The sequence below is a fragment of the Aythya fuligula genome, chromosome 9 (genome assembly GCF_009819795.1).
Source record: "Aythya fuligula isolate bAytFul2 chromosome 9, bAytFul2.pri, whole genome shotgun sequence".
In the NCBI taxonomy this organism is placed as follows: Eukaryota; Metazoa; Chordata; class Aves; order Anseriformes; family Anatidae; genus Aythya; species Aythya fuligula.
This window is the reverse complement of record NC_045567.1, coordinates 12,633,736-12,660,107: the sequence shown is the minus strand read 5'-3', so window position 1 is coordinate 12,660,107 and position 26,372 is coordinate 12,633,736. Positions and strand designations below refer to the sequence as shown.

Below are 26,372 nucleotides of genomic sequence, written 5' to 3'. Positions count from 1 at the left end.
TGAGATGGCAATGGTATAATAGAAACAATCTATTATAAAGGGTATTTAAGAAACAAGCAAGCAGGCTGTGCAGAATTTTCAGGCAGTATAATCTCACGCCTCATTTAAAAGAATTCTGGAGAAAATGAAGCTTGAACATTACAGTAGCCTGCAGAAATGCCTCTCAAACAAAAACAAACAACAAAAAAAGCAGATTTTCATTTCTGTTGCAGGGAGTCCACAAAGAAAAAATTGTATTAGGTATTTTGGGTTACAAACAGAAGCTCCATTTTAAAACCGAAGATATATTCAGTCCATGTGTTCATAATCTTCCCTGCACTTATGACAACTGAAACAGCTTTAAACTATTTCTGGCACAAAATATCTGCATCGAAAGAATTTCATCCCCCAGTTCCACTCCCATCACGCCTGTGCCCTTGTCACACATGTAGGAAGAGACTGGATATACTGCAAACCAAAGTTTCATGCCTTGATATCAACATCTGAGGCGGACAGATATGCTTCTTTTTCCTCTCAGCTGCTGCAAGGAAACCCTCCTGCTGCTTCTCTCTCTCAGTGGAGAGCACCTTTTCCTACAACCTGAATAAGCCACCTCCTCTCTTTCCTTCCTGCTGCTGTGAAGGAAGACCACTCCCTCCCTTTCTTCTGCCCTAGTTTGAGTTGGTGGGTGCAGGGGAATGACCAAACAGTAGAGAAGTTTGCTGGGATCTTAACTTTAGTGCATCCCCCTTTCCAGGATCAGCATCAGTCCAGGCAACAAGCCCAGATCTTTCACAAGATAGGACAGGAGGCATTCCATGCCAGTGCTTCTTTTCCCTTACCTCCCCTTGCTTCTGGCTTTCCAGACCAATTTTTCTGGTGCTAAGCTTTGCCACACAGCTTCTCTGAAGTGATCTCCCAGCAACTGGCATGCACTTCTGCCAGCACTGGCCAGCTGAGCATCATGAACCAGAAGGTCAGATTTATCCAGGCCACTTATAGAAACCTTAATAAAGCATCCAGAGGCCCACACAGATGAAAGAAAGGCAACTAAATGAATGTAAGGCCACAACTGAGCAGCAACTCATACTAGCTTTATGATTCACTTATTACCTTCTCTGCTGTGTCCCTCACAAATTCTGATGCGGGCAAGGAAGACAAATAGAACTTCATCTCCTCTTGCTTCTCCTCCTGTTCTTTTTTAATGTTTATTTTTAATGGCTCACTAAAGTTGAGAACATCTACTTCCTCTTCATGTTCTGGTTCTCGTTTCAGAAATTGCTGTAGCTCCTCTAGTTTTCGGCACAGATCCTCACCACTGCTATAAGATGATGGGCATTCTAAAAAAGAAGCAATCAATTAAACAAATGATAGATTATGGAAAGCTGCTTACAAACAGATGCATACCCAAAACATGGCAAGAAATTGAGGTAATTGGAAGCTATTTTTGCAGTTCCTACCAAACATATGGATGAACAGAAACACTAAGAGTCACTGAGAGACTTCTAATTGTGTCTTTATTTATCTCATCTGCCCCTACACCAATCAAGAAGGCTGTACTCCAAACAAAACCAGGCTTCTAAACATTCTTACAGAAGTTTTTTGTCAACTGGCTATGCAAGGCAGTCTGATGCTCTTCAACTTGCTTGGAAATGTGAAGTTTTACTATGTAGGCACCATTTAACACTAACTCACCTTTTACGCTGTGATGAGTATTATATGAGTATTATGGTGTTTTTTTTTGGTTTTGTTTAAAAAAAAAAAAAAATCAGAAGACAGATTCCCAATAGAATTACAAAAGGGTAACCTCTTCTCTGCATGATCAGCATGAACCAGAAAAAACCTTTTATGAAAAGCTAAGCAGTAAATAGATTGTTTTCTTCAAAGATAAACACAAACCTAGTTATTTAGACAGAAAGATTAAAAGGTAGATATATGCTTCCTTGAACAACTACAGTGCAGGACCAGGCTTAGCAAAGACTAATCACAAACTTCTGTGAAATACAAGGACTTCAAGTACAATCAGGACAGAGTAACATTCAACTTTGGGAAAGGGATTATCTGAAGGTGAAACAAGGGAGCTTCACTGAAAAGAATGGATGAAACTAAAGATGAATGTTTAATATATTCTCCAATGGACTGTGGAGATCCCAGAGCTAAGCCTAGTGGACTAATGCAGCAGCTGTATTACCATATTACCACCACATGAAGCTTCATGTATGCCAATTCACTTCACTTCCGGAGGTAAGTTAACACCCAATGTGCTCCACGCTGTTGTTGCCAGACAATCTTTTGTACTTGAAGCTCATTCACACTGTTTGCACAGTAAGTCTTTGAACAGAGGGTAAGCTTACCCAGTAATGACTTTCTGTACCCACTTATAAATGATTGCATTGCAGATCTGGAATCATCTCTCATAACAAATACCTACACTGGGCCTCCAGGGGCCCCAAAGCACAATGAAACCCAGAAGAGGCCCCACAGAGCATCAGTATTTGTAGACACGAGAGACAGTTTCACTTGTATGCTTGCTCTTAGGGTCTTCAATATCTGTTATTCCAGACTGAACTAAGTAAAAAACAAAACAAAACAAAACAAAACAAAAAAACCTTTCCTAAAGAGGCAGCACATGGAGAAGCATACCCATTCTTGAGACAATTTAATCAACAGTGCCTTTGGCAAAAAGGAGTTTTCTGTCCCTGCTTGCTCACCTGGCTCGCTGTCTATCTGTGTCAGCACATCCTCAATCGAGTCTTCATCATTTCGCAAGGTCTCAGGGTCAGGTGGAGTGTAGCCATGGCATCGACACCACTGCACCACATGCTTTGTTTTCAGGGGCGTAATGTTGTGAAACCTGGGGTACTTCTCTATGATTTCTTGAAGGATCTTCTTCACTGTCATTGCTCGTTGCCACTGTGACAAACCAAAGAGAAAAAGCTCGTCACATTGGCTGAAGAGTTTAAGGCTAGATATGACCTAGAACAACAATGCAGGTTGCAAGGAAAACAAAAGAAACATGATTTTCTCAGAGGTCAGAATGACAAGGTAAAAAAAATAAAATAAAAACGTGGGAGATGGTCCTAATGCTGTTATCTTTGGCAATTCTGGGCAGATCATTTAAACTCTCTCTCAAGCAACGAAAACCTCAAGAAAGAGCAATATACAGGAGCCCAGGCACACTTGCCTTGACTTGAACTGTTTCCTCTTCCAAATAACATCTTAAGATGCAAAAAATCCACTAGAGCAAAAGATGCTTCTTAAAGTTTTGGCTAAAGTCTTTTTTCCACTTATGTTGGTGACAACAGATCTAATCAGTTTTACAATCTTCCTTGTAAAAGTCCATGGCAAGGTGATAAAATTGTTAAGAAACACAAGGAAATATAACAACCAGAACACAAAAAGATCCAGATTAACTGAATTATTTGTCTTTGGTGAACAGACAAGCTATGACATAGTATTTCAGTACAAGTACTCTGAATGTTCTTCCTACAGAAAACAGCCACAATCCTACAAAAACATGGACAAAGTATATTACAGAAAATTCACAAGACCATACAATGCCATAGAGGAATGATGAGGACCAAGTGTTAACAGGACAGTTTGCAAAAATTCTGATTTTTAAAATGTTCCAGAAGCATCTAACTTTGATTCAACTGAAAAGTGACCTTTAGAGTCCCTTCTGTCTGAGAAAGGCTCCAAACAATAAACTGGATCATTAGCTGAGCAGAAATTAGTGTGTCTTGTGGTAAGGAATGCTTCCATTTAAAATACAACAGGCTGCTTCAGAAAACAAGAACAACCAACAACAAGGCAGGTTCTGTAATTCAGAAACCTCTCTCATGTCCCTAATGACTGCTTATAAAACAAAGGAGAAGATTACCTCAGCTGCCCTCCTCTTCCCAATATTCCAACTGTAGTACTGTTCCACTGAACTGGCACAAAAAGAGCTCGCATCTTCACCTAGAAAACACAAAGACAAAAACAGTATTAAATTTTACTAGGTGAAATAAAATACATCCTGCTTACAATGTTGCCTAGTAAGGAGGAAGGAGGAAATGCATTTCTGCTTTTAGGTTCAAGGGCCACACAAATGTTGTGCTCACTCACTCGGAGAACACCACAGAGGTGTGCAGCACCCAATGTTCTTTGGATGCTCAAACAGCATCATTCTTGGTCAGGGTACCCAGACATCAGTGCCTATAGACTGTTTTAAGTTTTCTCTCCTGCCCCTGAACTGTAATGATGTAGATCTCTCAGTCTGTCTTATTGGTCAAACTCTCTTCCTTTGGAAGACAGACAGACAAATAGAGAGATAGACAGATATAAAAAAAAAATGCATTCCAATATTGAGCTGTTATCATATTTGCAAGTATCTCTGAAACCCAGGCATTAAAAAAATAGCACATCTACTAAGGAGAAAACCAGGGAAAATGAGGACCTACTCGCAACCATTATGCGAAGAAATACAATCTATTTGTAATTGAAAAAGTTAACTGCTTACAGCATACTTGGCTTTATTGGAAGGACCTAATTTTAAGTGTCTTTAGAATAACCCACAGAGTAAGCTCTCTAGGAGAATGGCTTCATTTCGTTCTGTTTTTCATTAATTTTTCAGCTACAGAGTATGCGAGGCATTCTGTTGATATATTGAAAATACAAAGCAAAGCCTTTTCATGCACTGCTTACTTTTTTCAGCAATTAATGGAACCTTCTTCACTATTGCTGTTAAGAGCTGCTGGATGTTCTCCAAATACTCGATGCTGCAAAGGATAAAGAGAACCACAATAAAGAATACTGTTGGAAGTAATAAATCAGATGCAAAAAGTTTCAAAATTGCTACATGGTTTAATGCCCCTAGATCCAAAGCATTACAGCAGTAATAGTGTGAGGATAAACCGTTATGCCCCAGTTTGGAGAAGGTATTTCAAGCAGCCCTTCCTCTTGCTGAAGCATCCACATGTGAAGCTGCATTTGTCAAGCTGAACAAACTGAAGACTGAAGGTTTTTTTGAGGGGTAAGAAGCACCTATTAGTGCAGGCTGTCCCAGAGTAGGAACATGGGATACTGCATGGGAAGCTTTATAGTCCCTGCTGCTGCTCATCAGCTGACTATCTCCTAAAATTCTGTAAGAAGGAGAGGTTCCTGTTATAGAGGAAGGTTGCACTCAGTGGCTCATTTGATGCCAGCACTTTTGCTTTAACATTAAAACTTGTGCTAATGGGAGTTGAGGTAAATCTCACTTAACCAATCGTACTGTTTAACTGATGGAAAGTACATTTCTGGCCATCTGCTTCATACAGTTGCAATGAAGACAATTTCCATTGTGTAGTGACTTGATATTTACTCCTGTCTGCTACACATACCTTCCATCAGGATAGTGTTTACAGGGATGTATCAAGACAACGCTTTTCAAAACATGGAGATAGGGAAATATGCCACTGAAGAATCAAGAGCAGAAGGACATCCTACACATTACAAGAAATTTCCAGACAAAAATTTGCAAACTGAGTTCTGGTGAAATACCACTGAAAAGTACTTCCAAGAGCATCACAAATAAGGCACTGGACTTCACAGAATCCAGTGAACAAATACTCCAATGATATTTATCATCTAATTCCAATTCTGAACTGAGAAGCTGTCATATTAAGTAATTACAGAAGTATATGTTCTTATGAAGACTAGAGAGGAAAGAAGAGAGACAGTTCAACTTATTTCAGATGCTCCCTTTTAAATCTGAATTTCACTGTGTACAGTTTGACCTCAGTAAAAACACACAGTGACAATGGGAATTGTCCAAGTGTTGGATATCTTAGCTGCTTGAGATTTTAGCAAACCCCAAAACAACTACAATTATTTATTTCCCCCTCTACCCCCCTCCCCTTTCCAGGAGCCCCGAATACAAATCCATTATGGAAGACTTGCAACACTGCCTGAAACAAACACCATCCAACAGGATTAGCACTGATACAAGGCTGTATGTAACAGAAGATTTTACATTGTATTTCTGAGTCAAACTTTTAACAGTGCTGCATACATCCCTAGAGTCCCCTCCAACTCCCCTGGAGTTTCAAAGACCAGAAATCTTTACAAAGAAATGAACAATTACTTGATAACGTAATTCCCAAGTTCTGAACTCTCTTCTGTTTTTACTGCTGCTTGACCTTCTTGAGTACCCACAGAGCTGCAGTTCTGTCCCGTTGAATCAGGCTCCATCTTAACTTCAAAGAAACAGAACACGTTTCAAAAGGAAGAGCACCCGTCAGCTTGATAAATAATGTCTTGAGTAAGACTCCAATAAGACTAAGTGTCTAACATATTAAATAACATCACTGAATTTATTGTTTGCATTCTCCTTTAAACGTGAACAAACCTGACCTTGTGAAGAACATAAGCTTCATCTATACTGCAGGAATGCCACCAGAACATGACCAGCTCCCCCTCCAAAGCTCATGATGATATCCCTTTTAGAAAATATATATGCACATCATCAATTGCCGATGTTTTGCATATAACTGCATGACCTAAACTGAACTGCTTAAAAACGTATGCTGGCCTTACTTTAAACGAAGAGCTGGACAGAAAGCTAATAACAATTTCAGCTACTAGTGGGATTTCAAATTGTCACCAGTGAGCTCTCACATCTAGGACAGAACTCTGCCAAGGCAGGAGCAGGAGATGTTCCCAGCTGAATGACCAGACAGCCAGGCAGGGGAGGGGAAAGACACATAGCAATTCTGCAAGAATTGGACTTTGTCACTATTTTGAGGACAGCAGTGACTGTGATTAAATACATGCTGCTCTGTCCTTTTCTGCAATGATGGATTGAAATGATGGATGTTTATAGTACTCAATAGTAATTTTTCAGAATATTCTCTTTCCTCTCTGTACTTGCCTATGCTTTTGGCTTTGTTGAGGGGGAAGTCACTGTAAATTTCCCAGTCCCCAGATGTCATTGTAAGTTAATTCAAACCCTGCTAACAACAGAAATAAAGGAACCCACAGTCACAAGGTCTAATTTCAGAGTCAGACCACTTGCATAAGGCAGCACTGGCATATTTCTAGTCCTTATCTTACAGAGAAATTTCTTGTTACCTTTAGTAACGGATGCTGTAGATGGACTCGGGACAACTGTACTTGCTGATGTGACAGCTGTAACAGCTGCAACTTTGCTGGTAGAAAGTGACTGTATCACTGGAGAGGAAATAAAAAGGACAACAAATTAAAAAAATAAAAAACAAACTTTGGCATATAACCATATTCAGAAGCAATAAAATGTTTGCAACACAAAGTTTAGGGATGAATTTCCTTGCTACATTTTCTTCTATCTCTAACCTTTGGACCAGGTATGCCAACAGTGACGAAGAGCTACCCTGTGTCAAAGGGGATTTTCAAACACCATCTGTCATCCTCCTCTGCCCTTTACCTTTGTTCATAGGCATGAGTATAGTCTGAACACCTCCAGAAGCTGTGTTTACACCGAGCTGTTTAAGCTGGCTGGGAACTGTCAGAACAGCCTGCTGTGGACTAGACTGATTTGAGTGGATTTTTAGCAACCCTGCAAGAAGAATGGAAGACAAAATGTTAAATAAAACACACCATTTTGTTTATCTCCAGTTATTTCTCTCCCTTTCTGACTGAAGTAGGATGGCACGTAAGCTACCACTGCGACCGTCTTACCAAGCCACAGTTCAGTGAACTGCCTGTTAAATTTTTACTGACATGGATGACTGCTGAAGTACTGAGATGCATTATATGCTGCACAGCACTCTGACGTTTGTGAAGCAAGTTCCCAATTACTTAAGTAATCTTAAGCAAAAGTTGATGGAAAACAAACCTCTCAAATGAAGAGTAAAACACTCTTAACAGAACAAGACAAAAGCACTTAGAGCATGACTCGCAGCTCTCCTCTCCTTTCCTCAAGCATCTGGTAAGCCAGTGAATGACAGCTGTCCTACTTACACAGCCCCTCTCACCTCTGCAGCTCAGCTTAGTAGCACCCACTGCAGTTAGCAGAGCAAAATCAACCATGCTTTAACTAAATGATGAACCCAAGCCTGTGCAGCCAGTCTGACAAAGAATATACCTGAGCTGAGTGTCCCATGTCTTTCTGTTACAAGCACTCAATGCATGCATCCATAAGGATGGCTGATCAAGCTATGAAGCACATTAAGGGGGGGACTGAGTTAAATAACTGATTTTAGTTAAGTCTAGAAGAACAGGCAGGACATTGTGATATTAACAACATTAACAGTGGAAGCACCCAGTGACTTTGGTGGAAGCCAATATGGCTCCAAGCTGAACCACAGGGCAGTGGGTGAGGAGCATTCATCTCCTGTTCCCCCAGCTCCCACCCCTACAGTGATGACATCCCAGACCACCAGAACCAGGACTCTAACATTGTGATATGGGACCAGGTTTATCATTTTTATTAGTAAACTGGCTATTTCCTATATAATTTTATTTAATGCTTTGACTGAATAAACTTTTATTCAGATTTTGTTTTAGAAAACTGCAAACAACGCACTTCTTAGTTTCGCAGTGGTAATTTTATACTCACAATTTGTTTCAAGAAAGTTTCTATTCCCCTTACAAGCCATTACTATTATTTAAGAAACAACTGCCTTCCAAGTACCAGACATGCAAGGTCTGATGAAAATGTCCCTTGGTTTTGAAAGGTATGTAACACTGGTCAGTTAGACAATGAACACTGGGCAAGAAGGCTAGCCTAGTTCATTTTTAAACATTATAGAACTTTATATTTAAGATCCATTAAAAAAAATACATTTTTAGAATTAAGTATCTGATGCCACACATTTTGGCAAAACCTCCTCTTCTGCCTCCAGCCTTCTCAAATGTGCAGCACCACAATGCTCAAGCTCAGTGGCTGCTGGCTTCCTCTTTGATGCACTGCCCCCAAACAGCTCTTCTAGGGATGTTAAACAGTAAACCAAAGCTCTCTTTGGGGACAGTCAGTCTTCAGCAAGTATTTAAGTGTTCAGGGCTTCACAAGTTTCCTTCCAGAACAGTTTCTCACACTTCAAGAAAGTGTTATCATTTATAAGTGTGGCTTAGGGGATGTCACAACTGTGTGATGCAAAGATGTCAGGACAGCATGGCAAAGGACCCAAACTGCAAGGAAAGTAGAAAGGGACATTTGCAACTATTCCTATTAGCCTGACAGGGAGGCAACACTACCCATTGCAAAACAACAGGAAGATTTGAGATTCTTTTCAAAAAGTTGCCTTTAAAAATACAGATCTCAAGAATTCTAACATAGTATTTCCCCCTCCAACACTGAAATAACATGTTTTATAGCAATTGCTTCTTTTGGGATCCTTGAATTTGCTTTTAATAATGAAGTCAGTGTCTCAGATTTAAAAAAATATCTAGATGATATTCTTATATATGGCAGCCTTAATCGGAAAGCTATTTGGAATGGTATATTTCTAACAAAAACTCTTGCTGCTTTGTTTGGAAAGAAGAAAATACTCAACTGCTTATTGCAGAATTGCAGCAGTCTTAACAGCTTGTGTTGTTTATTTTCAAGCTTTGGAAAACACAGTGTGATGAGGAAAGGATGAGTTTGGAACACTGTGTACAACGGCAATGAGAAGAGCTGCTTTAAAAAGAGACTGTTAGGTTGGCTCCATGTCACTTTACTTTCTCTTTTTCTTTTTTGTTTTGTTGCCACTTAGTAAGGAGCCATTTCAAATGAGTATGACATACCAGCAGGTAAATTAGAAGTCAAAATGAAGATGTCTAATGTTAACTCATGATACTAATATTAAACCTGCTATATTTGCTCTCTGTAATACAAAATATACTGGGAGACTATAAAACTGAATAAGGAAAACACCCCTCTACCTAGAGGCATTCCTCTTTATTGCTCTATCTTTATTAAGTTGAAAGATTCCAGATCAAATCCACTTTGCTGTACTCAACGGATTATGACTTTAAAATGTTCATTTTCCTTAAATCAAAACCTCTCTTTTTCCAAGCCAAAAAGAGCAGATGCAAAGTCTCAGAGCCAAATTCTGCTTATGCAACTTCTCCAACTTCACTAGCAGTTCACTTTCACAAACTGAATCAAGTTTATAGTACCTCTGATACCTTGAAGAGGCAGAATGCATCCTCTGCAGAGGATTTGGCATGAAAACCTAAAATCCCTCTCCAATACCAGTAGGCAACTTGCACTGTTACTTGTATCAGATGCAGTCAATGCACTGTATTAGGATGCCAAATTATTTACACATCTCTTTGGCTAAGCCAAAAGTTATCCTATTTTAGAAAGCATGACTCTACTTTCACCCGTTCACAAAGGCAGATGCTTCCACGTTCTTCCTTTCACAGTGAAGACATCTAAAGAACTTGTACACAATCTTAACTTTCTGTAGGAAAGGCATGAAGGGAGAATACCTGATACTGCAGCTTTTCCAGTCACAGGCGTTGGTGTAGTCACCAGAGAAGCAACACTTACAACAGTGGAAGTAGCAGTCTTATTCACTACTGATGAAGTAGACTGGCTCTGGTTTACACAGATTTGCTGTTGTCCAGACGTTTTTGCTGTAGGAGCTCCAGAAGATGATGAACTGGAACCTGCATTATCTATTTGCTGCATGAAAGAGGAAGACAGTGATAACAATTCTTTGTAATTTCACAGATGATTCAGCAATAAACACAGGATAGAATATCTAGAAATAGAAAAAGCAGGACTCTGTTTTTCTATCACTAAGAAGAAAGAAATTTACAAGCATTTATCAAAAAGCCCATATACAACGATATACAACAATATGATACACAGAGAATGGAGACTATTTAAAGCAGAAATAACATGAAATTGTGCACTCAGGAACCGCTACCACAACTGCTGCGATGGTACCTGGAGCTAGGTCCGTTAACTCCAGCAAGCAAAACTCCAGATGAGGTATCTCACAACGTTAGCCACAACCTCTTTGACACTCATCAGCTCAGTCCCCAGGCAGATCCTGGTGTCCTGGCTGCTGTGTGCCCTAGGCAGGGATAGGTAGGCCAACAGGGTGCTAATAACTGTCATTGGGAAGTCAGGTGATGGCGGTGATTTTGGGATAACGAGGTTGGATGGAAAATTGGAACCTCTGCAGCTTCACTGAGAGCTGTACAGAATAAGTAGCATTTAAAGCAAATTTCAGTATTTTCACCAATATGTGCTGTGTGTGCCAGGGTTCAGCTCTCTAAGGGAAGCACGGCCTCAACTCTCAACTTGTTTAAACCTTTGCCTCCCCATAGGGAAAAGCAGGAAGGTTGGGAAAGCCTCCCAGTGAACACACTTTCCTCTTCACTGCCTCATCCCCACCTGATGAACTCTATCTCCACTCCTGGTGGACAACCTGTACCAGCTGGACACATGGCTGCATGCCCCCCTCACTCCAGGAACACAAACGATTTACTTTCAACCTCACTTCATGGCAAAGCACCCCCATTCCTACGCTGCACTGTTAGGACTCCTCAGGGGTAGGGAGGAGTGACATCCGTTGAATACGGTCAGAACCAAAGGACCCTGAACCTTGGCCACCATGAAGCCTATTCACAACAGATTGGGCACTGAACATCGTTGAGTCTATGATCTCAGAGGAACAATCTACGCTCTAAGTACTGTTGGTTTTCACTGGCCTACTGGATGCAGATCTTCAGGCATTTTACATTCTTCTGCAAATTTTTGTGCTAGTGACAGATTTGGTGTTTAAAAGCCAGGTAGTCCAAAAATCTCATCTGTATGACTACAAAAGCTGTTTCAGATAAAGCTTTTCCTGCCTACCTGAATTTTAAAAGCTAAGAAGTGCAAGTTTTAAGTTTCCCTTCTTCCCTTGCTTCTTTACATAGTTTATGTAGAACAACAAGCAACTAATCTGCAAAGGAGTTAGTTTTGTACACAGAACCAGAAAACAACTAAAAAGCAGATAAACCAACAATGCTGACTGGAAGAAAAACCACTAACAGATTGTAAAGCAGAAGTCAACCTTTTTTGGGGATTATACTGGGTACGGTGCAAATATCATCTCCTAGTATGTTGGCAAGGTTGTTTCTCACCTGGGCCACCCCATTTGTGGGAAGGGCCACGGCAGGAGCAGCAGCAGCTGTGGTGATAACACCTCCTGATACTCTCAGCACAGTGGTACCAGGTTTGGAGAGCTGGGATGAGGCAGGCACTGATTTCAGAGACCCATCCGATATTTTCATCAGTGATGCCTGTCCACCAGGTGCAGCCTTGGAAAATAAATCCAGCATAGGATAAACGATATCAATACTGTATCTGTTGTTTTTTGTTTGCTTGTTTAAAAAACAAGATGAATGCTTCTTATATTACTGGGAAATATTTTAAAAATACTTTTTTCAGTGAAAGAGGTATTCCGGGACAAGGATAGTTGGAACACAATGACTACCTCAAATTCAAATTTATCGAGCTGTAGAGAGGGTTGTTTTTTTTGTTTGTTTGTTTGTTTTTTGTTTTGTGTTTTTTTTTAAAGCCTACTGATTTAGAATTTTGGACAGTTTTCTGGAACTGGAGTTTGAGTTTCACAGGGACTATTCAGAAAAGAAAGGTCTCTTGAGTGATCTCAAGATGACCAAGGCCAAAAATTTCTAAGAGATGTAACAGGTGATTCATTTCTAAGGTTCAAATATTTAAGCACATTTTTACATTTATCTGTATTCACTCCTTTAATACTCTATCGTTAAAAAATCCTGGAGCACATTTAAAAACTAGCAGCCTAAGCTTATAAATGACCCACTTTGAGAACACTGGAAAACGGTGGTCCAATATCTACATATAAAAGTACATCTTTGTATGCTTTCATAGTGCAGCCATAACTGTAACTGTACAAAGAAAAAACTGACTACGAAAGGGGAAGCTCTCATAACGTGCAATTGTGGTTCCTATACTTTATCTGTCAAAATGCTGACCAGTAAGAGAAACACATCATTTGCAAGGTACCTGTGTAAATAAAGCCGTTTTCTGTCCAGTTATCACTTTTAATGCTTGTCCTTGCGTGGAAGATGTTCCAACTCCGACATTGCCCTGAACAACAGATGCTGGCGTCAGCTGCTTCCCAGAACTTTGAGGAGACGGTTGGCCAACCAGAAAGGTGCCCTGCTCCAGAAATAAGTCAGGGAGGTCAGCGTTTGAAACCACAGTTAAGAGTCAACAGAAATCTAAGAGTGACAATACTGCTACAGCCTGCAGCTGTAGAGGAACAGCAACATCTGCAGGTATTCAGTGATGCAAAATAATACATTAAGCAGGCTTTTGACATTCTTTCTGTACTGCATAATCACAAACACTTGAATTAAAGAAGACAAAAAAAAATCTGAAGTCCTCATCTTTGGCAACACTACTGAAAGGAAGTCTCCTTCTCTGTCCACCTTCCAAGGGCAGAAAGCATGCCAGTGCCCCAAAACATTGTCTTCTAAAATTATTATTGTTAATTACTTTTACTTTTTTGTTAATTAGCTTTTATTGTTAATTAAATAATTGTTAATTACAATGGAGGATTCTGCACCCAGAGCTAGACATAGCTATCTCGGTGCAGAAAACTTTCGAACACAAAGGTAAAGGTGAAAAAGCTACGGTTCCCTATATACTCAGAGGCATCCACTAACAACCTACCATCTGAAGCCTTGCATCCCTTTCTATTTCACATCCTTATTTAGTTGTTGCTCTTTTCTCTTCATTCACCTACAGTCAAACACGGATCCCTTCACACAATCTTCTGTTTTATCATTTTTCTTCCTTTCTCAGCCTTGCTATTTCTCTCTAATAACTCTCCTTTATTCCCCTATCTATAAAGCTTTCCTAGAACTTCCATGTATCCTATTATGTAAGATGGATTTTCTACTATTATTAGTCTTATCACCTCTCCTAGTGTGGAGACCTTGCTCCCGTGCCATCATGGGCTCTTATTTCACCACCCACTACTTGCCCTGAGAAAGTGCTCCATGCTACTTTCTCAGCCCACAAGGCGCCAAGCCCTGAGGGAGTCCCACCCTGTAAGGGGAGGTAAGGTGCAGATATGTGCAAATAGCTATAAGCAAGTGGTAAAGCAGATACCTGGCAGAGGAGAAAAAGGCAAGGGTTGCTAGAGAGATCCACTGCAGCCTGAAAAACTGAACTGCTTCTATTAATATGCTTATGCTACTGACCTGGGGTGTCTGCTTCAGGATGTAGGATGTATAGGTGAGGTGCTGTGACAAGTTACTGCTTGTGCTTTGGGTTCCTCCTCCTCCACTATTTGTAGAAGAACCAGACTGGAGACCTGTAACCAGGACAAAAGGCTCTTTGGTAACCAGACAATGTCAGTTGCTGAAGTATCCCTGTGTACACAAATAATTGAGAACTGCTTGCAAGATGCTTGCTGTAACACATTATGTAACCGAGTAATATCCAGGCACAAACACCGTAATTTCCCAGTACAGCACAGTTCAGAAGCACTGCTGTGCCCTCTTATAGGTCAGCAAATACCATGAACAAAAGGAGAGATGGGGGGAGTAAGGACTGGTGGGCATGAAAAGCTCATTTCAGGCTGATGTGAAATTTCTATTGAAGAAAACACTGTCCAACAGGTAAACTGTTTCTAATCAGTCTTTTGCAGGTTATGAATCTGCAGCAGAAGCTCTGGAAATACTTCAAATACGAGCTATGCTGCTGGTATCTACCTTCTTATATATTAAGCTGAATAATCTCTCCTCCCCAGTGTCAGTATCAGAACTATGAGCAAACACCTTGCACCCAATCCATCTCCCATGTTAAAACCCAGCCCCAAAAACAGAGACATTCTGGGGAAGGCTCACAACAAATCTCTGTATCTACACAGTCCCAAACCTGCCGTATTCTTTTCCTATAGAATCATAAAGGTTGGAAAAGACCTCCAAAATCATCTGGTCCAACCATCCCCCTACCACCAGTATTACCTACTAAGCCATGTCCCACAACCAACCTTTTCTTAAGCTACACAATGCAAGAGCACACTGCAGAAAAAACACTGCTCATTTGAAGTATTTTTGCAGTGCTGTTCTCCAGGTATTTCACAGCAAGTTTGATTCATAAGCCCATTACCAACAAAGCGTTTCTGCTGGTGTCAACTTGGGGTCAAGCCTTTTTATCAATATTCAAATCTATTTCTTTCCATCATTCTAGATACAGTTAACTTGTCCTTTTCAAAGCTAGCTTATTACGTTTCTAGTTTTTCCAGGGTCTCTTTCCATTACTTATAAATAGATTTCACAACTGCATTCAAATCCAGCTCAGTTCTACATTATGAAAACGCAGTTGTCTCCCCGCAGAGAAAGCATCATTGTACAATGAAGGCAATCTTTCACTGTGAATTACGGGGAAAGTTAGTCTGCTTTCAGCACAAATAGTAAGACATGGGAGCCCTGAATGTAAAGCAGTTTCATCTAAGATGGAAGACACTTTTGACATCTCAGCTTTTTAGCTCCATGTACTGTGTTGTTGCGAACAAAGAACCCCCATCCCATTATTGACTTTCACAGTACCAGGATGCATTATAGCAAAAAACCCAAACATATTAATTACACAGTGATTACATTATTTAAGGCATTAGATTTCCCTGTAAGACTAACTAGCATTATTTGTGGCTCTCAGTATGGCTCCTTGGGGTATCAGAAGCAGTTTTCCTTTCCCAGAAGGATTCTTGCTGTTGGTGGTGAGGTACAGTTTGGTGCCCGGTGGCAAGTTTGCCAAGTTTGCCAGGTTGGTGGCTGGTAACTGCAGCGTAGCCATGACTAGAAAGAAGGAATAAAAAGAAAAAAATTACTGCTTGCAGAGGCCAGTACGCAATGAAGTCTGCACAGAATGAAAGTACTGGGAGTGATCTAGCCTTTGATAATCCATGCTTAGCTGGCCTAACTGAGATTAACTCCACCAGTGATGCACAAACACATTAAACAGGTCTGAAAAAAACCTCAGTGTGCAGTACTTATGGCTGCAGGCTAAAGAAGCACAGTGGTGGGGTTTGCAGGCTTGAGTCTAGAAGCCACACAGTACCCTTCAAACTGTCCAGGGTCTGAGCTGAGACGTGCAGCTAAAGCCAGCGGCGCACACAAGCAGGCTGGGGGCTTCTGCCCACATTCCCATAACTGTAAGCATAGGGGAAGATATAAAGATGCAGGAAGAACAGTTTGTCTTTTGTTTGTTGGGTTCAAGAGTTCCTTTGAACATCCAAAGACCACAATGCTGGTCAAAAGTACGAGACCTGGCTCCATGAAAGTCCACCAGGTGTCTAGCACATTCCCCAGCATACCCCGGTGATCTCCATGCCCCAGGACACCTCAAACACCCCCTACCAATGTAAGTGAGGGCCATCTGCAGGTCTGACCAAACTGTGTACTCTACTCAAAGAACACTGCGTGTTGTGAAGTACTTGTGCTCTCTTCCCTTACAGTTAATGAGTTCAGATTCTGTGATTATTACCACACTAGCCTCAGTCAGCCTGAATTTCCATAGAATTTCCTATTCATTGTCAAGCTTTACCATCAAACAATTATTTTAAAGTTGTAAGAATCATTATAGAGCCATCATGAGCCATTAACAAGGTATAAAATTACTCTACCTGATCCTTGAGATGTACTTTTCTGAGCACCTGTGGAAGCAACTTGCGCCTTTGTTACAGTCTGCACAGGCTGAGCAACAATTGTTCCTCCACCTCCACTCACGATGGCTTTGGCTACACCTTGAGTCACAACCTGTTTTGGACCAACAGCCTTTGCTACTGAAGAACTAGATTTTGCCACAAGTATCTGGCCACCACTGATAGCCACCGCCTGTTTCACTGTCGACTGTAAAGCAGAACCAACTGGAACGCCAACAACCTGCAACAAATAAGTATTGGGTGATGTGCTTCTTGCAAGAGGAACCACTTGAAATCTAGCTGGTATGCTACCTCCATCTCTAGACATTTCAGGATGCTTTCTACATGTCTACTCATGTATAAAGGCTATGCATTCTGAAACAAAATTAGATTGGCAAGAGGCCAGCTCCAGGTAAAAGGCAATAAACTGTTAAACACAGTCAGGATTTCAGAGTAACTACAGAAGACTGAGTACATTCAAATTACAGAGCAATTTCATTTTTCTCTGATATATAAACAGCAGATTTGTTCCAACTGAGGATAAGGCTTGCCTTGGTGAAATAAAGAAATCCAAAGATTTAGTTTCAACACATTCATAGGAACAGACTCCCTGGGAAAACTATGGCCTCAAATTAGAACCTGCCAAGTGCTTCAATTTTGTCTGTTGACAATATCCACAGGCAAACACAGAGTTTGCATACCTGCTCAAACAGTCAATGAACTGTTGAAAATGCAAATATGTATTTACTTATGCAAAATTCAGCCCTCCATATGTAGTCCCTTGTGCTCAGCACATGATTTCACCGTATCTATCACGCAAATAGGCAAGAAGGGAGAGAACTTCTGACATCACTAACATCTCCATCTCAGAAAGGAGACAGAACACGTTAAGGTTTCAAATACGTACATATTTTCCTGCTCAGAACATGCTATAAACCTCTGTCATCTTGTTACTGAACATTTTTGATGTCTTCTGAGATGCTGCGTCACCCGTCACGGCAGCACTGCAATCACTCAGGTAGGATTGCTTCCACCTTACACTGGCTCTATCCCAGCCCTGACCCCTACCCCTTATTTATCCTGCTCTTTTTTTTGTTGCAGGCATGATGTCCAAGGAAAGAATTCACCTCCTGTTACAGAGAGACCTGGATGAATTTCATCAAGAGCTGATGATGGCAGCCAACTTTCTGGGTTGTCAGGATCCAGTTCAAAACCACCTCCACCCCACTGTTGCAATGGGCTAGACAGAGATGGGAGATGTTTTCCCCGAACAACAAAATGCAATAGTGCCTGCTCACTCTGCTCCCTTCTCAAGGACAAAAGCTAAGCATGAGCCACTCTGTGCACAGGAGGAAACTAGCCAGTCGGGGTGCCCCTGCCTCTTTCTGAGATGGAACTAACCCCACGCCCCGAGGACAAGCACGAGGTGTTGCAATGAAACTACCCGACAGATGGCCTGCACCAACCCAAAGATGCCCAAGTGCCTCATACCTTAGACTGTACCGTCCCCTCGCCTGTGCTCACAACTGGCTTTTGCGGTGACAAGGCTAACATGTGGCTTCCTTTTACAGTGACATACTGCTGCACAGAGGTCTGCGGGGCTGTCGCTGTTGCTGGTAGCTGGGGTTGCTGGGGCAGCTCTCCTGGTTCCTGCTTTATTATCACCTTTTAGATATGAAGAAAAAAAATAAATAATGCCACCACAACAGAAAAAAAAAAAGTAACAAGCAACTCTAAATGACTGGGAGTCATTTCTGGAACAGCCTGTGTGCCCTTTCTTACAGACAACAGCCAGTAACTCAGATGTGGTTCTCACACACCATCAAGGGAACTCTAACTCACCTCCCAAACCTAACATGAGGGCTGCTCCCAGCACAAAAGTGTGCGGCGGGTCTGTACTTACAGAGCATTCCAAATTTGAAAGGCGCTTACAGAAATTAAAGAACCACAGACAGTGGTAATAATACTACAACTATTGGTTCTACTCACATACTAACATCACTAACATCTCCATCTCAGGAAGGAACCAGAACACTTTAAGGTTTCAAATACCTAAGTATTTTCCTGCTCAGAACATGTTATAAACCCCTTTTTTTTCCCCTCTATCTTGCAAAATTATAGCTAATATTATAGGTGTAGATATAACCAGATGTATATACTGTAACTGGTTAAAGACCATATTACTCTCTTGTGTGTAGCTTGACATGACAACGTATTTCTCTGGAACAGGCCCTAAATCTAAATCACCAAACCTAAAATCACTAAACCTAAATCACCAAAATCAGCAACTCAGGAAAGGCTGTTGATTTTTTTTTGTTTGTTTGCTTTTTTTTTTTTTTTTTTTTGGTAGACTGCTGTAGATACTGTAACTAGTAGGAAGCATTTTATTTTATTTATTTTATTTTTTTTTTTAACTTTTTAGCCGAATCACCAAATATTGCCTAAAGCCTTAAATTCAGTATGGTAACATTTAGGGAAATGTACACACACGGCAACATCTGACACTCAGAAATCACTAGAACATTTTGTTAGAAACTCCGACATATCTTCTACTGACTACTTTTCTGTATCCCACCAAAAAATAACTTTAAAAAACAGCCTCAATATGACAGTGATTCAAAGAAAAAACAAGAAAGGATGAAAGAGATGATGAAAAGAAAGACCCCAGGAACAGCAGAGCTACAGGAAAAGAAGTCAAAATACATCTTTTGAGAGGTGATAGAGAGCCCTCGGCAGCAAGACACATTGGTTCCAGTTAAGTTTTACATGCACTGGAAGTTATACAGTCTGTGGCAAAAGTTAGCATGAAATGCTAATACTGTGCTCCTTGTCCAGGCACAAAAGCCAAGAGGAATACCTTTGTAAAAGCTCCAAGTCCTCCAGTGACTGATTTGGGGCTTTGCACCTTGGAATGACTCCCAATGGGACAAAGGGGTGGCATGGTGGCAAACAGGGAATCCTCCTGCTGCAAATAGGAAGATGTGGCCAAAAAAAATTGGTGAAACATCCAACAAAAGAAAGAAAACAAGTCATTAGTAACAGAGGGTAGCATGGACAAGCTGGGCAATCCCAAATAATTACCTGTACAAATAAGCCATTTCCAAAAATCAGTCAACATTTATGTAACAAGAATATAATTTATTTAATACAATTTGCTTAATTAAAATTTGTTTTCTAGATTGTATCTCCAACAGCAGTAACTGTTTCTTACCATATCATACACAAATAAAAGAAATCAACATGTGTCCCCCAGCAGCTTTTTATACAAAGCATTTCAGAGCTGCAAAATTAAGGCAGGCTAATAATTGGCCTATTTTAGCCTTGAGACGGGAAGTCTGGGTGAGCATCTTATCGATGTGCAATAAATACCTGCGGGAGGGTGTGAAGATGACAGAGCTCAATAGTATGCAATGAAAGGACAAGAGTCAATGGGCATGAATTGAAATGCAAGAAATTCTGTTTAAACATAAGGAAAACCTCTTTCTTCCTGTCCCCCCGTCCCCCCCCCCCTTTTTTTTATGGTGATTGAACACTGGAACAGGCTGCTGAGAGAGGCTGTGGCCTCTCCAGCCTTGTAGATACTCAAAACCCAACTGGACACATTTGTGCATAACCTGGTCTAACTTAACCCTGCTCTGGGCAGAGAAGTCGCACTGCATGGTCTCCAGATGACCCTGTCTCCTCAACCACTCTGCCAATCTATGCCCGATCTCAGAAAGAGAAGAGTATCTGAGAAGAAACAAATTATGGAGAACAACAAAAAATATATATATCCAATTTAATCTGCAAGCAAAATTATCTCAGATACTGATGGCACAATCTTCTCAGGCAGAACTCATGAATTGGCACAAACAGTGAGGCTACCTACCTACATGGAATAAAAAAAAAACATTTCTACACCTGCAAAATGGTGCATCTGTCATTCCTCAATCTGAGGCTGGTTGAGGCATCACGTGCATCTGAGGAAGTCTGGCCTTATGTTTTGCTTAATTAAAATAATTGTACTCTTTTACAAGCAACGTGAACTCTGAGACCGGTTTCACAACTATTTAGTCCATCCTGGGGTTGGATCATGACCAAAAAGGCCTCGGACTCTAAACCAATGCTCCTACCATCTTCCTTGTGCTGACACACAGCTGAAAATAGGTTCTTTTTCAACCAGAGGAATTGTTTGCTCTGGTTCACCACATAGCTACACAACTGCTAGCAAACAGGAAAAGGTGTGAAGATAAGTTCAGAGGCACAACCAGACTTTTCAAGAGCAGCATGTATATTGGGCATTTTAAAGTGCCTAAAGGAACACAGGCGGAAGTAATTTTAACAACTACCAAGAACACTTCCACATAGCGAAGGGATGAAAAAGTGGTAAGTGAAGCGTAATCTCTTAACATCACATTGAACTATCACACATCCCAACCTCTATGAAGAAATTACCAAATTATCACTTTTCCACTAACCAGAAGGCATAAAATCAAGTCATGGACATAAATCAAGTATATTTCTGTTTACAGTTAGGATTATTATTTTTTAAAATACCTTCAGATTTTAACTGACATTGCCCTGGAAATACAGATTCCAACTTTTATTAATGATATGTGCCTACTTTGACTCTCTTAAAACCTTACAGAAAGAACTGTCCCAAATCAGTGAAAAATAAATCTTTTGTTTTTGTTTTTTTTTTTAACGTTAAGTGAAATCCTTAACATCCAGGCTCTTAAAAAGCAGAATAGCCAGCTGCACACCTGACATTTAAAATGCTACTCCAAAGTAATTGCTCCCGAGAGCAATTGTCAACACATTTTTCTTAACAGATGTAGGACGCATTTCAGCTCCAAATGTGAAACCATTTGCTCTCTGCAGGCTGACTGAAAAACCTCCACCCCTTCCCCACCATATCCAGGACTAACATTCTTGTGACTCAGAGACAGGGAAATGCTCCTGTTTTCAGCAGCACACCCACCAGATGCTTTCAGAAAGAACCTCACTGACGCCACTTGCCTGACAGAAATATCGTTCCTTGTGCAAGACGTGGGAGAGGTTTTATCTGAGATAATTCAGCTCCATACCTTTGGGGCTTTGCAGCTAGAAGCGTGAACCTTATTCATCACTGTTTGTTTATACATTCAGTTACTCTACTGTTTACATGAACGTTTTTCTAAATGTAGGCAGTTGTAAAGCCATTAAATGACCTATTTTCAGGCTGCTAGGAAAAGCTGCTGCACAAGATAATGAGCCAAGTGGAGGTTTTGAGGTAGGCACCTCTGGTTTAATCATATACTGTCACTAACAGAGTGAAAAAGATCAAAGTCAGTCAGAGAAGAGCTCTTTTGACAGATAAGACATTTTGCGAGCTATGCCCTTTACAGATTTCCTTGTAGAATAGCAAAAAAATGGTGCCTTTAAACAGAGGAGTAGGCAAGTTTAATTAGAGCTGCATGAATCAACACTATCATCTTGTATAACCACCACGTTCTCATGGGTACAGCTGTTTGAGTAAATCCTCATATGAAATGAGGACCAAAAGAGTTGCCTGAAATGTAGAATTTATAATACTAAAAAGCCCTACTGAGTAGGAAGCTGGGTTTTAAACAGAAAGTATACACCTAATAAGAACATTACCTTGACAGCTGAGGTTACAAAGCCGCTCCCATGGGTCTTTGATACAGGAGATCCAGTCCTGTGAGAAGCCTGACAAACATTTGTCAGTTTGCTGGTTGGGCTCCCTGTGCATCGGGAAATAAAGCAGATTTCAGGTAAGAGCCAAATCTATATTGCCCCTGAGGTACACATAACGAGGTCGGTACATCAGTGGGAGTTAGCATGGGCACAAAACAAATCAATTTTCATTACAAATGTATTAGGTCTTTGTCTCCATCACCTGTATGAAATGAAAAAGGAGACTGCAGTGTTTGTTAAGAGTTTCTCACTTGTACTTCCCCCCAGGTGGCTCTAAAACCCAACGTGGCTCCGTGATGCTCCTGCACAATTTTCACATACAGGATCCACACCCCAGACAACTCCCTGTCCACTCAGAGCTCTCTGCTGCAAAGGGTCAAGTAACTCCTGGATAAGTGAGCATAGCAGCTACTAGTGAGAATTCAGGCAGAATCTGCTGATGCAAACATAGCTCCCTCCACTGCCCAGAAACCCTCTGAACCTACGCTAGCCTTAAACACTGGTATTGGGAAGGTTTGAAGGAAACCGGGAGGAAAAAGGAAGGTCAGAAAAGGAGGGACACTGGGTGAGGAGTAACCAGAGGAATGGACAGAGCAAGGCAGGGAAGAGGAAGAACTAAAAACGAAGAACAAAGACAGGCTCCTGTGGCTAAAGAACGCTGCTCCTGGAAAATTGTGCCACAGCACTGCCCTCCTCCTGCACCTGAGATGGGTGGGGGAGTTCAGGCACAAAAGGTCAGCGCTGAACTGGCCCTGTATTATTAGGGTATGAATACAACCTGTTGCTACTTAGCAGCACTTTGGTTACTGCTGCAGGTTTGATTTTGTAGCTCCATTTGTTTAAGAGATGCCACAGCTCACACATGAAAACACAGTCATAGTCTCTCACACGGTTGTTTTACAAACTGCACTTACATTTAAAAGTAAACTGTGCAGCCATTTCTCAAAACAATGGGATTTATAAAGTCTGGCTTACACAAAACATGAAGTTTCAGACCTTAGTCCTTTTTTAGATATGATCAGCAGTTTTATCAAAAAACATCCAGGTGACTTTGTCCATACGCATTACCCTCAATCCCACCCAGCTCCCAAAGCCCAGTCCCACATTCCCCTTGTTCCACATGGGGTCTGGTGACGTGGCTATCCGACAACAAAACAGTTTGGGGAGGGGAAGGCATTAATTTCCTGCTCTGCTGCTGATCTGATTTGGCTGATGTAGGATAAAGGGAAGTGGCAGGACTACAAAGGGAAGGAGAGACAGCAGGCAGTTTCTTTCAGGCCAGTCTGTACTTAAATAACACTGATGTAGTGGGAAAGTGCACCTTTAGTGGCATTCAGACTTGCACGTCCAAACCACCTGGTACTTCTACAGATCTATCCTCTGTGCAAAAATCACTACTATGAGAATACGAAAGTTACCCAAACCATGACAAACTACGTATGCAGAATAGACAGTCAGGCTGAAGGTAAAGGAAGAAACAGAAGAAAAGCAAAATGAAAAGCCCTACTGGTAAAAGAGCTTCAGCATTACCAAGAAAGACCCAAAACACACTTAAAACATTCAGCTGTGCTTTCCCTCCTAAATCCCCCTGTGATGAAATTAAAATGTGCACAACATGGCAGCTGTGTTCCCTCACAGAAAAGGGAACATTACCAAGAGATCTATTTTTGCATTTTTACAGCCGTGCACAACAACCACTTTGTGTCACACGGACACTGCAGCTCAACACACAGCTCTGCAGAACCATTCTGAGATGCTGGTAAGCACACACATCCACAAACAAGTGTGCTCTTAGAAAGCCATTCTTGGCCACAAGTTGTAACACATAAATGGCTTTTGAGTGATTTTTCCTCCAGCACTTCCACACAGATTAGCAGTTGACTACCACAGCCATCACCCAGTCTCCTGGGGGTCAGTGCTCTTCCCCTCCTGGCCCTAGGCTTCTGTCCCCTTTCAATGCACCAAGGGAACCCAGTTAGAGGAATCCACACCGGCTGCATTCAGACCAGCTACAAGTTGAGAGCAGCAACAAAACTAACCTCTGTTCTCCTGGTAACCCGGCTCTATCAACCATTTCAACATGCTTACAGCACAGGACTTAGGACTAGACCCGTAAGTTGCTGCCAGCTCCCCATGCTCTTTGCCCATGCCCAAGACAGAGTCCTCACCCAAGCACCCACGTGCCATTTCTGTTTAAAACCTCCGTTCATCACAACCTCAACTCCCCTTCCCTTTTGGCTGTACAGATCAGGCTCTCTCTGAATAGAGATCTATGAATTCACTTCAGGCTTACACTACGTGCTGTTCCCTGAAGGGAGTCAGTCATGTTAAGCTCCACCATACCCTCAACCATGCTCCAGGACACTTAAGCAGCACCACCACTCTTCCTTTGCTGAGTACTCTTGTAACAGCACAGACTGAAACGCAGTTATTGCAGTCATCATTTAAAAGGGAGAGCAAATTGGATGGGTAAGACTAAGTCACTGCCTTCTTTGATCACACTACACACCTGTGCTTGTGGCTGCTGCTCCAACCATCTGTCCAGGCTTGTCCACAACAACATACGGGTTATTAATGACTGAACTAGCAGAGCCTTGCTTCATGTGCACCGGAGTGGAGGTTGGGGTACGAGGTAGCGGAGATGGACTAGGGGTCGATATTGGAGAACCTTCAGAAAAAAAGTCCAATGCTTCTATCTTGTAAATGTTGTGAGAACACAAAAATACAGCAATAGTACTTGTACAAATGGTTTAGAGAAGGAATATCTTTGAGGATGCATTTCCCAGCCTGAGACAGATGTTAGGATTTAGAGAAGAAAGGGTGAATAGAATGAAAGTTAAAAGGAGTGTAAAGCACTACGGCTCATACCTACCCCGGACATTCTCTGTCTGCCAGGACAAACAGGGTTCAAAGGGAACTTTAGAAGCTATCTAGTCCACCCCTGAATCCTGAGGTGGATTATCATCATGTAAATCATTCTCACTGCCAATGAGTCCACCCAATGAGAAGAAGAAAGAGAGCAGAGTTCCTTGATGTGTGCTCTCTTTCCCTCTTGGAGCCCATGCTGCAGGCACCCCAAGCCAAGAACCAAGCAGCTCACACAACAGGCTGTGTGATACAGCAGCTAGCAGGCAGGCCAGACCACTCTTGTCTCTTCATTGCTCTCATTACAGCAGAAGACCTTGAAAGCAAACAGTATAGAATGTGCATCTTCTGGTTAAGAGGACCAGGATAGAGAGAGAAAAACAGAAGAAAAAAGATGCACAAGGGGGTAAGAAAGAAATGCAGAGATAAGGACAGGCAAGAAAAGTCATCAGAGAAAGAAGGCAGCAAGCATGCTAAACTTCAAGTGCCTGTCAATCTGCTTTCTTGGCAGCAATTGACTACTAAAATGGAACATAAATGCTCATCAAATAAATTATTTTTCTTATAAGCTGCTCTAGAAATAGGAAAGGGGTGATTTTTCTCAGCAGACAGAGAGCCTTGGAAAATACTTTGCAGAGCAACATTTATATTGCAAAGAGCAACAAAGAATAGGATTTTAAGAAATAGGATTTTAACAAGGATTTTAAGAAAGAGAGGACGCACTATAATTATTGCTTTCTGGACAGCCTTGGAGAAAGATTAGGAGTAGAGCTTATTGGGAAAGAAGAAAACATTTGGCATAGGTTCAAATATAAATCACTAGCACTTTGAAGGTATCAAGGAGAAATATTGAAATTTTGAATAAAAAAAGCACACTTGAGGAAAATGAGCTGGGAGCAAGCTGACCATTAGAAATCACACACACTGATCACCTAAGGTGCTACATCCTCTGACCTGAACACCAGAAAATGAAGGAATGTAGCGGGTCATCTTTCAGCTTCATAATATCTGACACAGTGAGCTATACATTAAAACTTTTTGATGTAAAACATCATCCAATGGATGGCACCATGCCCAGGCAGGGAAGGGACTGTATGTAAAGTGAGTAAACAGCACCTTGACCGTGTTTGGCTGGGAAACTATCAAAAGAGCATCACATTGCTCACTGCAGTCAGCTGAAAAATTAATGCAGAGGCTGCATGTCTGGAAGAGGAAGACCGAAGTTGTTCC

At 41.3% G+C, this 26,372-nt stretch overlaps 1 protein-coding gene across 5 annotated transcripts in view; it reads right to left on the bottom strand.

Annotated features, from left to right (window-relative positions):
- The window catches only part of YEATS2 (YEATS domain containing 2), a 47,882-nt gene that overhangs the window by 5,122 nt on the left and 16,388 nt on the right, over nucleotides 1-26,372 (bottom strand). For 2 of the 5 annotated variants that reach the window (XM_032192899.1, XM_032192900.1), the window contains 17 exons: nucleotides 24,787-24,945; nucleotides 22,221-22,324; nucleotides 19,459-19,566; nucleotides 18,093-18,266; nucleotides 16,584-16,842; nucleotides 15,595-15,756; nucleotides 14,155-14,267; nucleotides 12,950-13,105; nucleotides 12,046-12,222; nucleotides 10,396-10,591; nucleotides 7,403-7,534; nucleotides 7,072-7,170; nucleotides 6,086-6,197; nucleotides 4,666-4,739; nucleotides 3,860-3,939; nucleotides 2,691-2,892; nucleotides 1,093-1,319 (listed from right to left, as the gene is read on the bottom strand). In XM_032192899.1, coding sequence (XP_032048790.1) covers nucleotides 1,093-1,319; nucleotides 2,691-2,892; nucleotides 3,860-3,939; nucleotides 4,666-4,739; nucleotides 6,086-6,197; nucleotides 7,072-7,170; nucleotides 7,403-7,534; nucleotides 10,396-10,591; nucleotides 12,046-12,222; nucleotides 12,950-13,105; nucleotides 14,155-14,267; nucleotides 15,595-15,756; nucleotides 16,584-16,842; nucleotides 18,093-18,266; nucleotides 19,459-19,566; nucleotides 22,221-22,324; nucleotides 24,787-24,945 — 2,534 coding nt within the window. The remainder of the gene's footprint in view (nucleotides 1-1,092; nucleotides 1,320-2,690; nucleotides 2,893-3,859; nucleotides 3,940-4,665; nucleotides 4,740-6,085; nucleotides 6,198-7,071; nucleotides 7,171-7,402; nucleotides 7,535-10,395; nucleotides 10,592-12,045; nucleotides 12,223-12,949; nucleotides 13,106-14,154; nucleotides 14,268-15,594; nucleotides 15,757-16,583; nucleotides 16,843-18,092; nucleotides 18,267-19,458; nucleotides 19,567-22,220; nucleotides 22,325-24,786; nucleotides 24,946-26,372) is intronic. The other 3 variants (XM_032192902.1, XM_032192904.1, XM_032192901.1) reach the window with 2 other exon arrangements.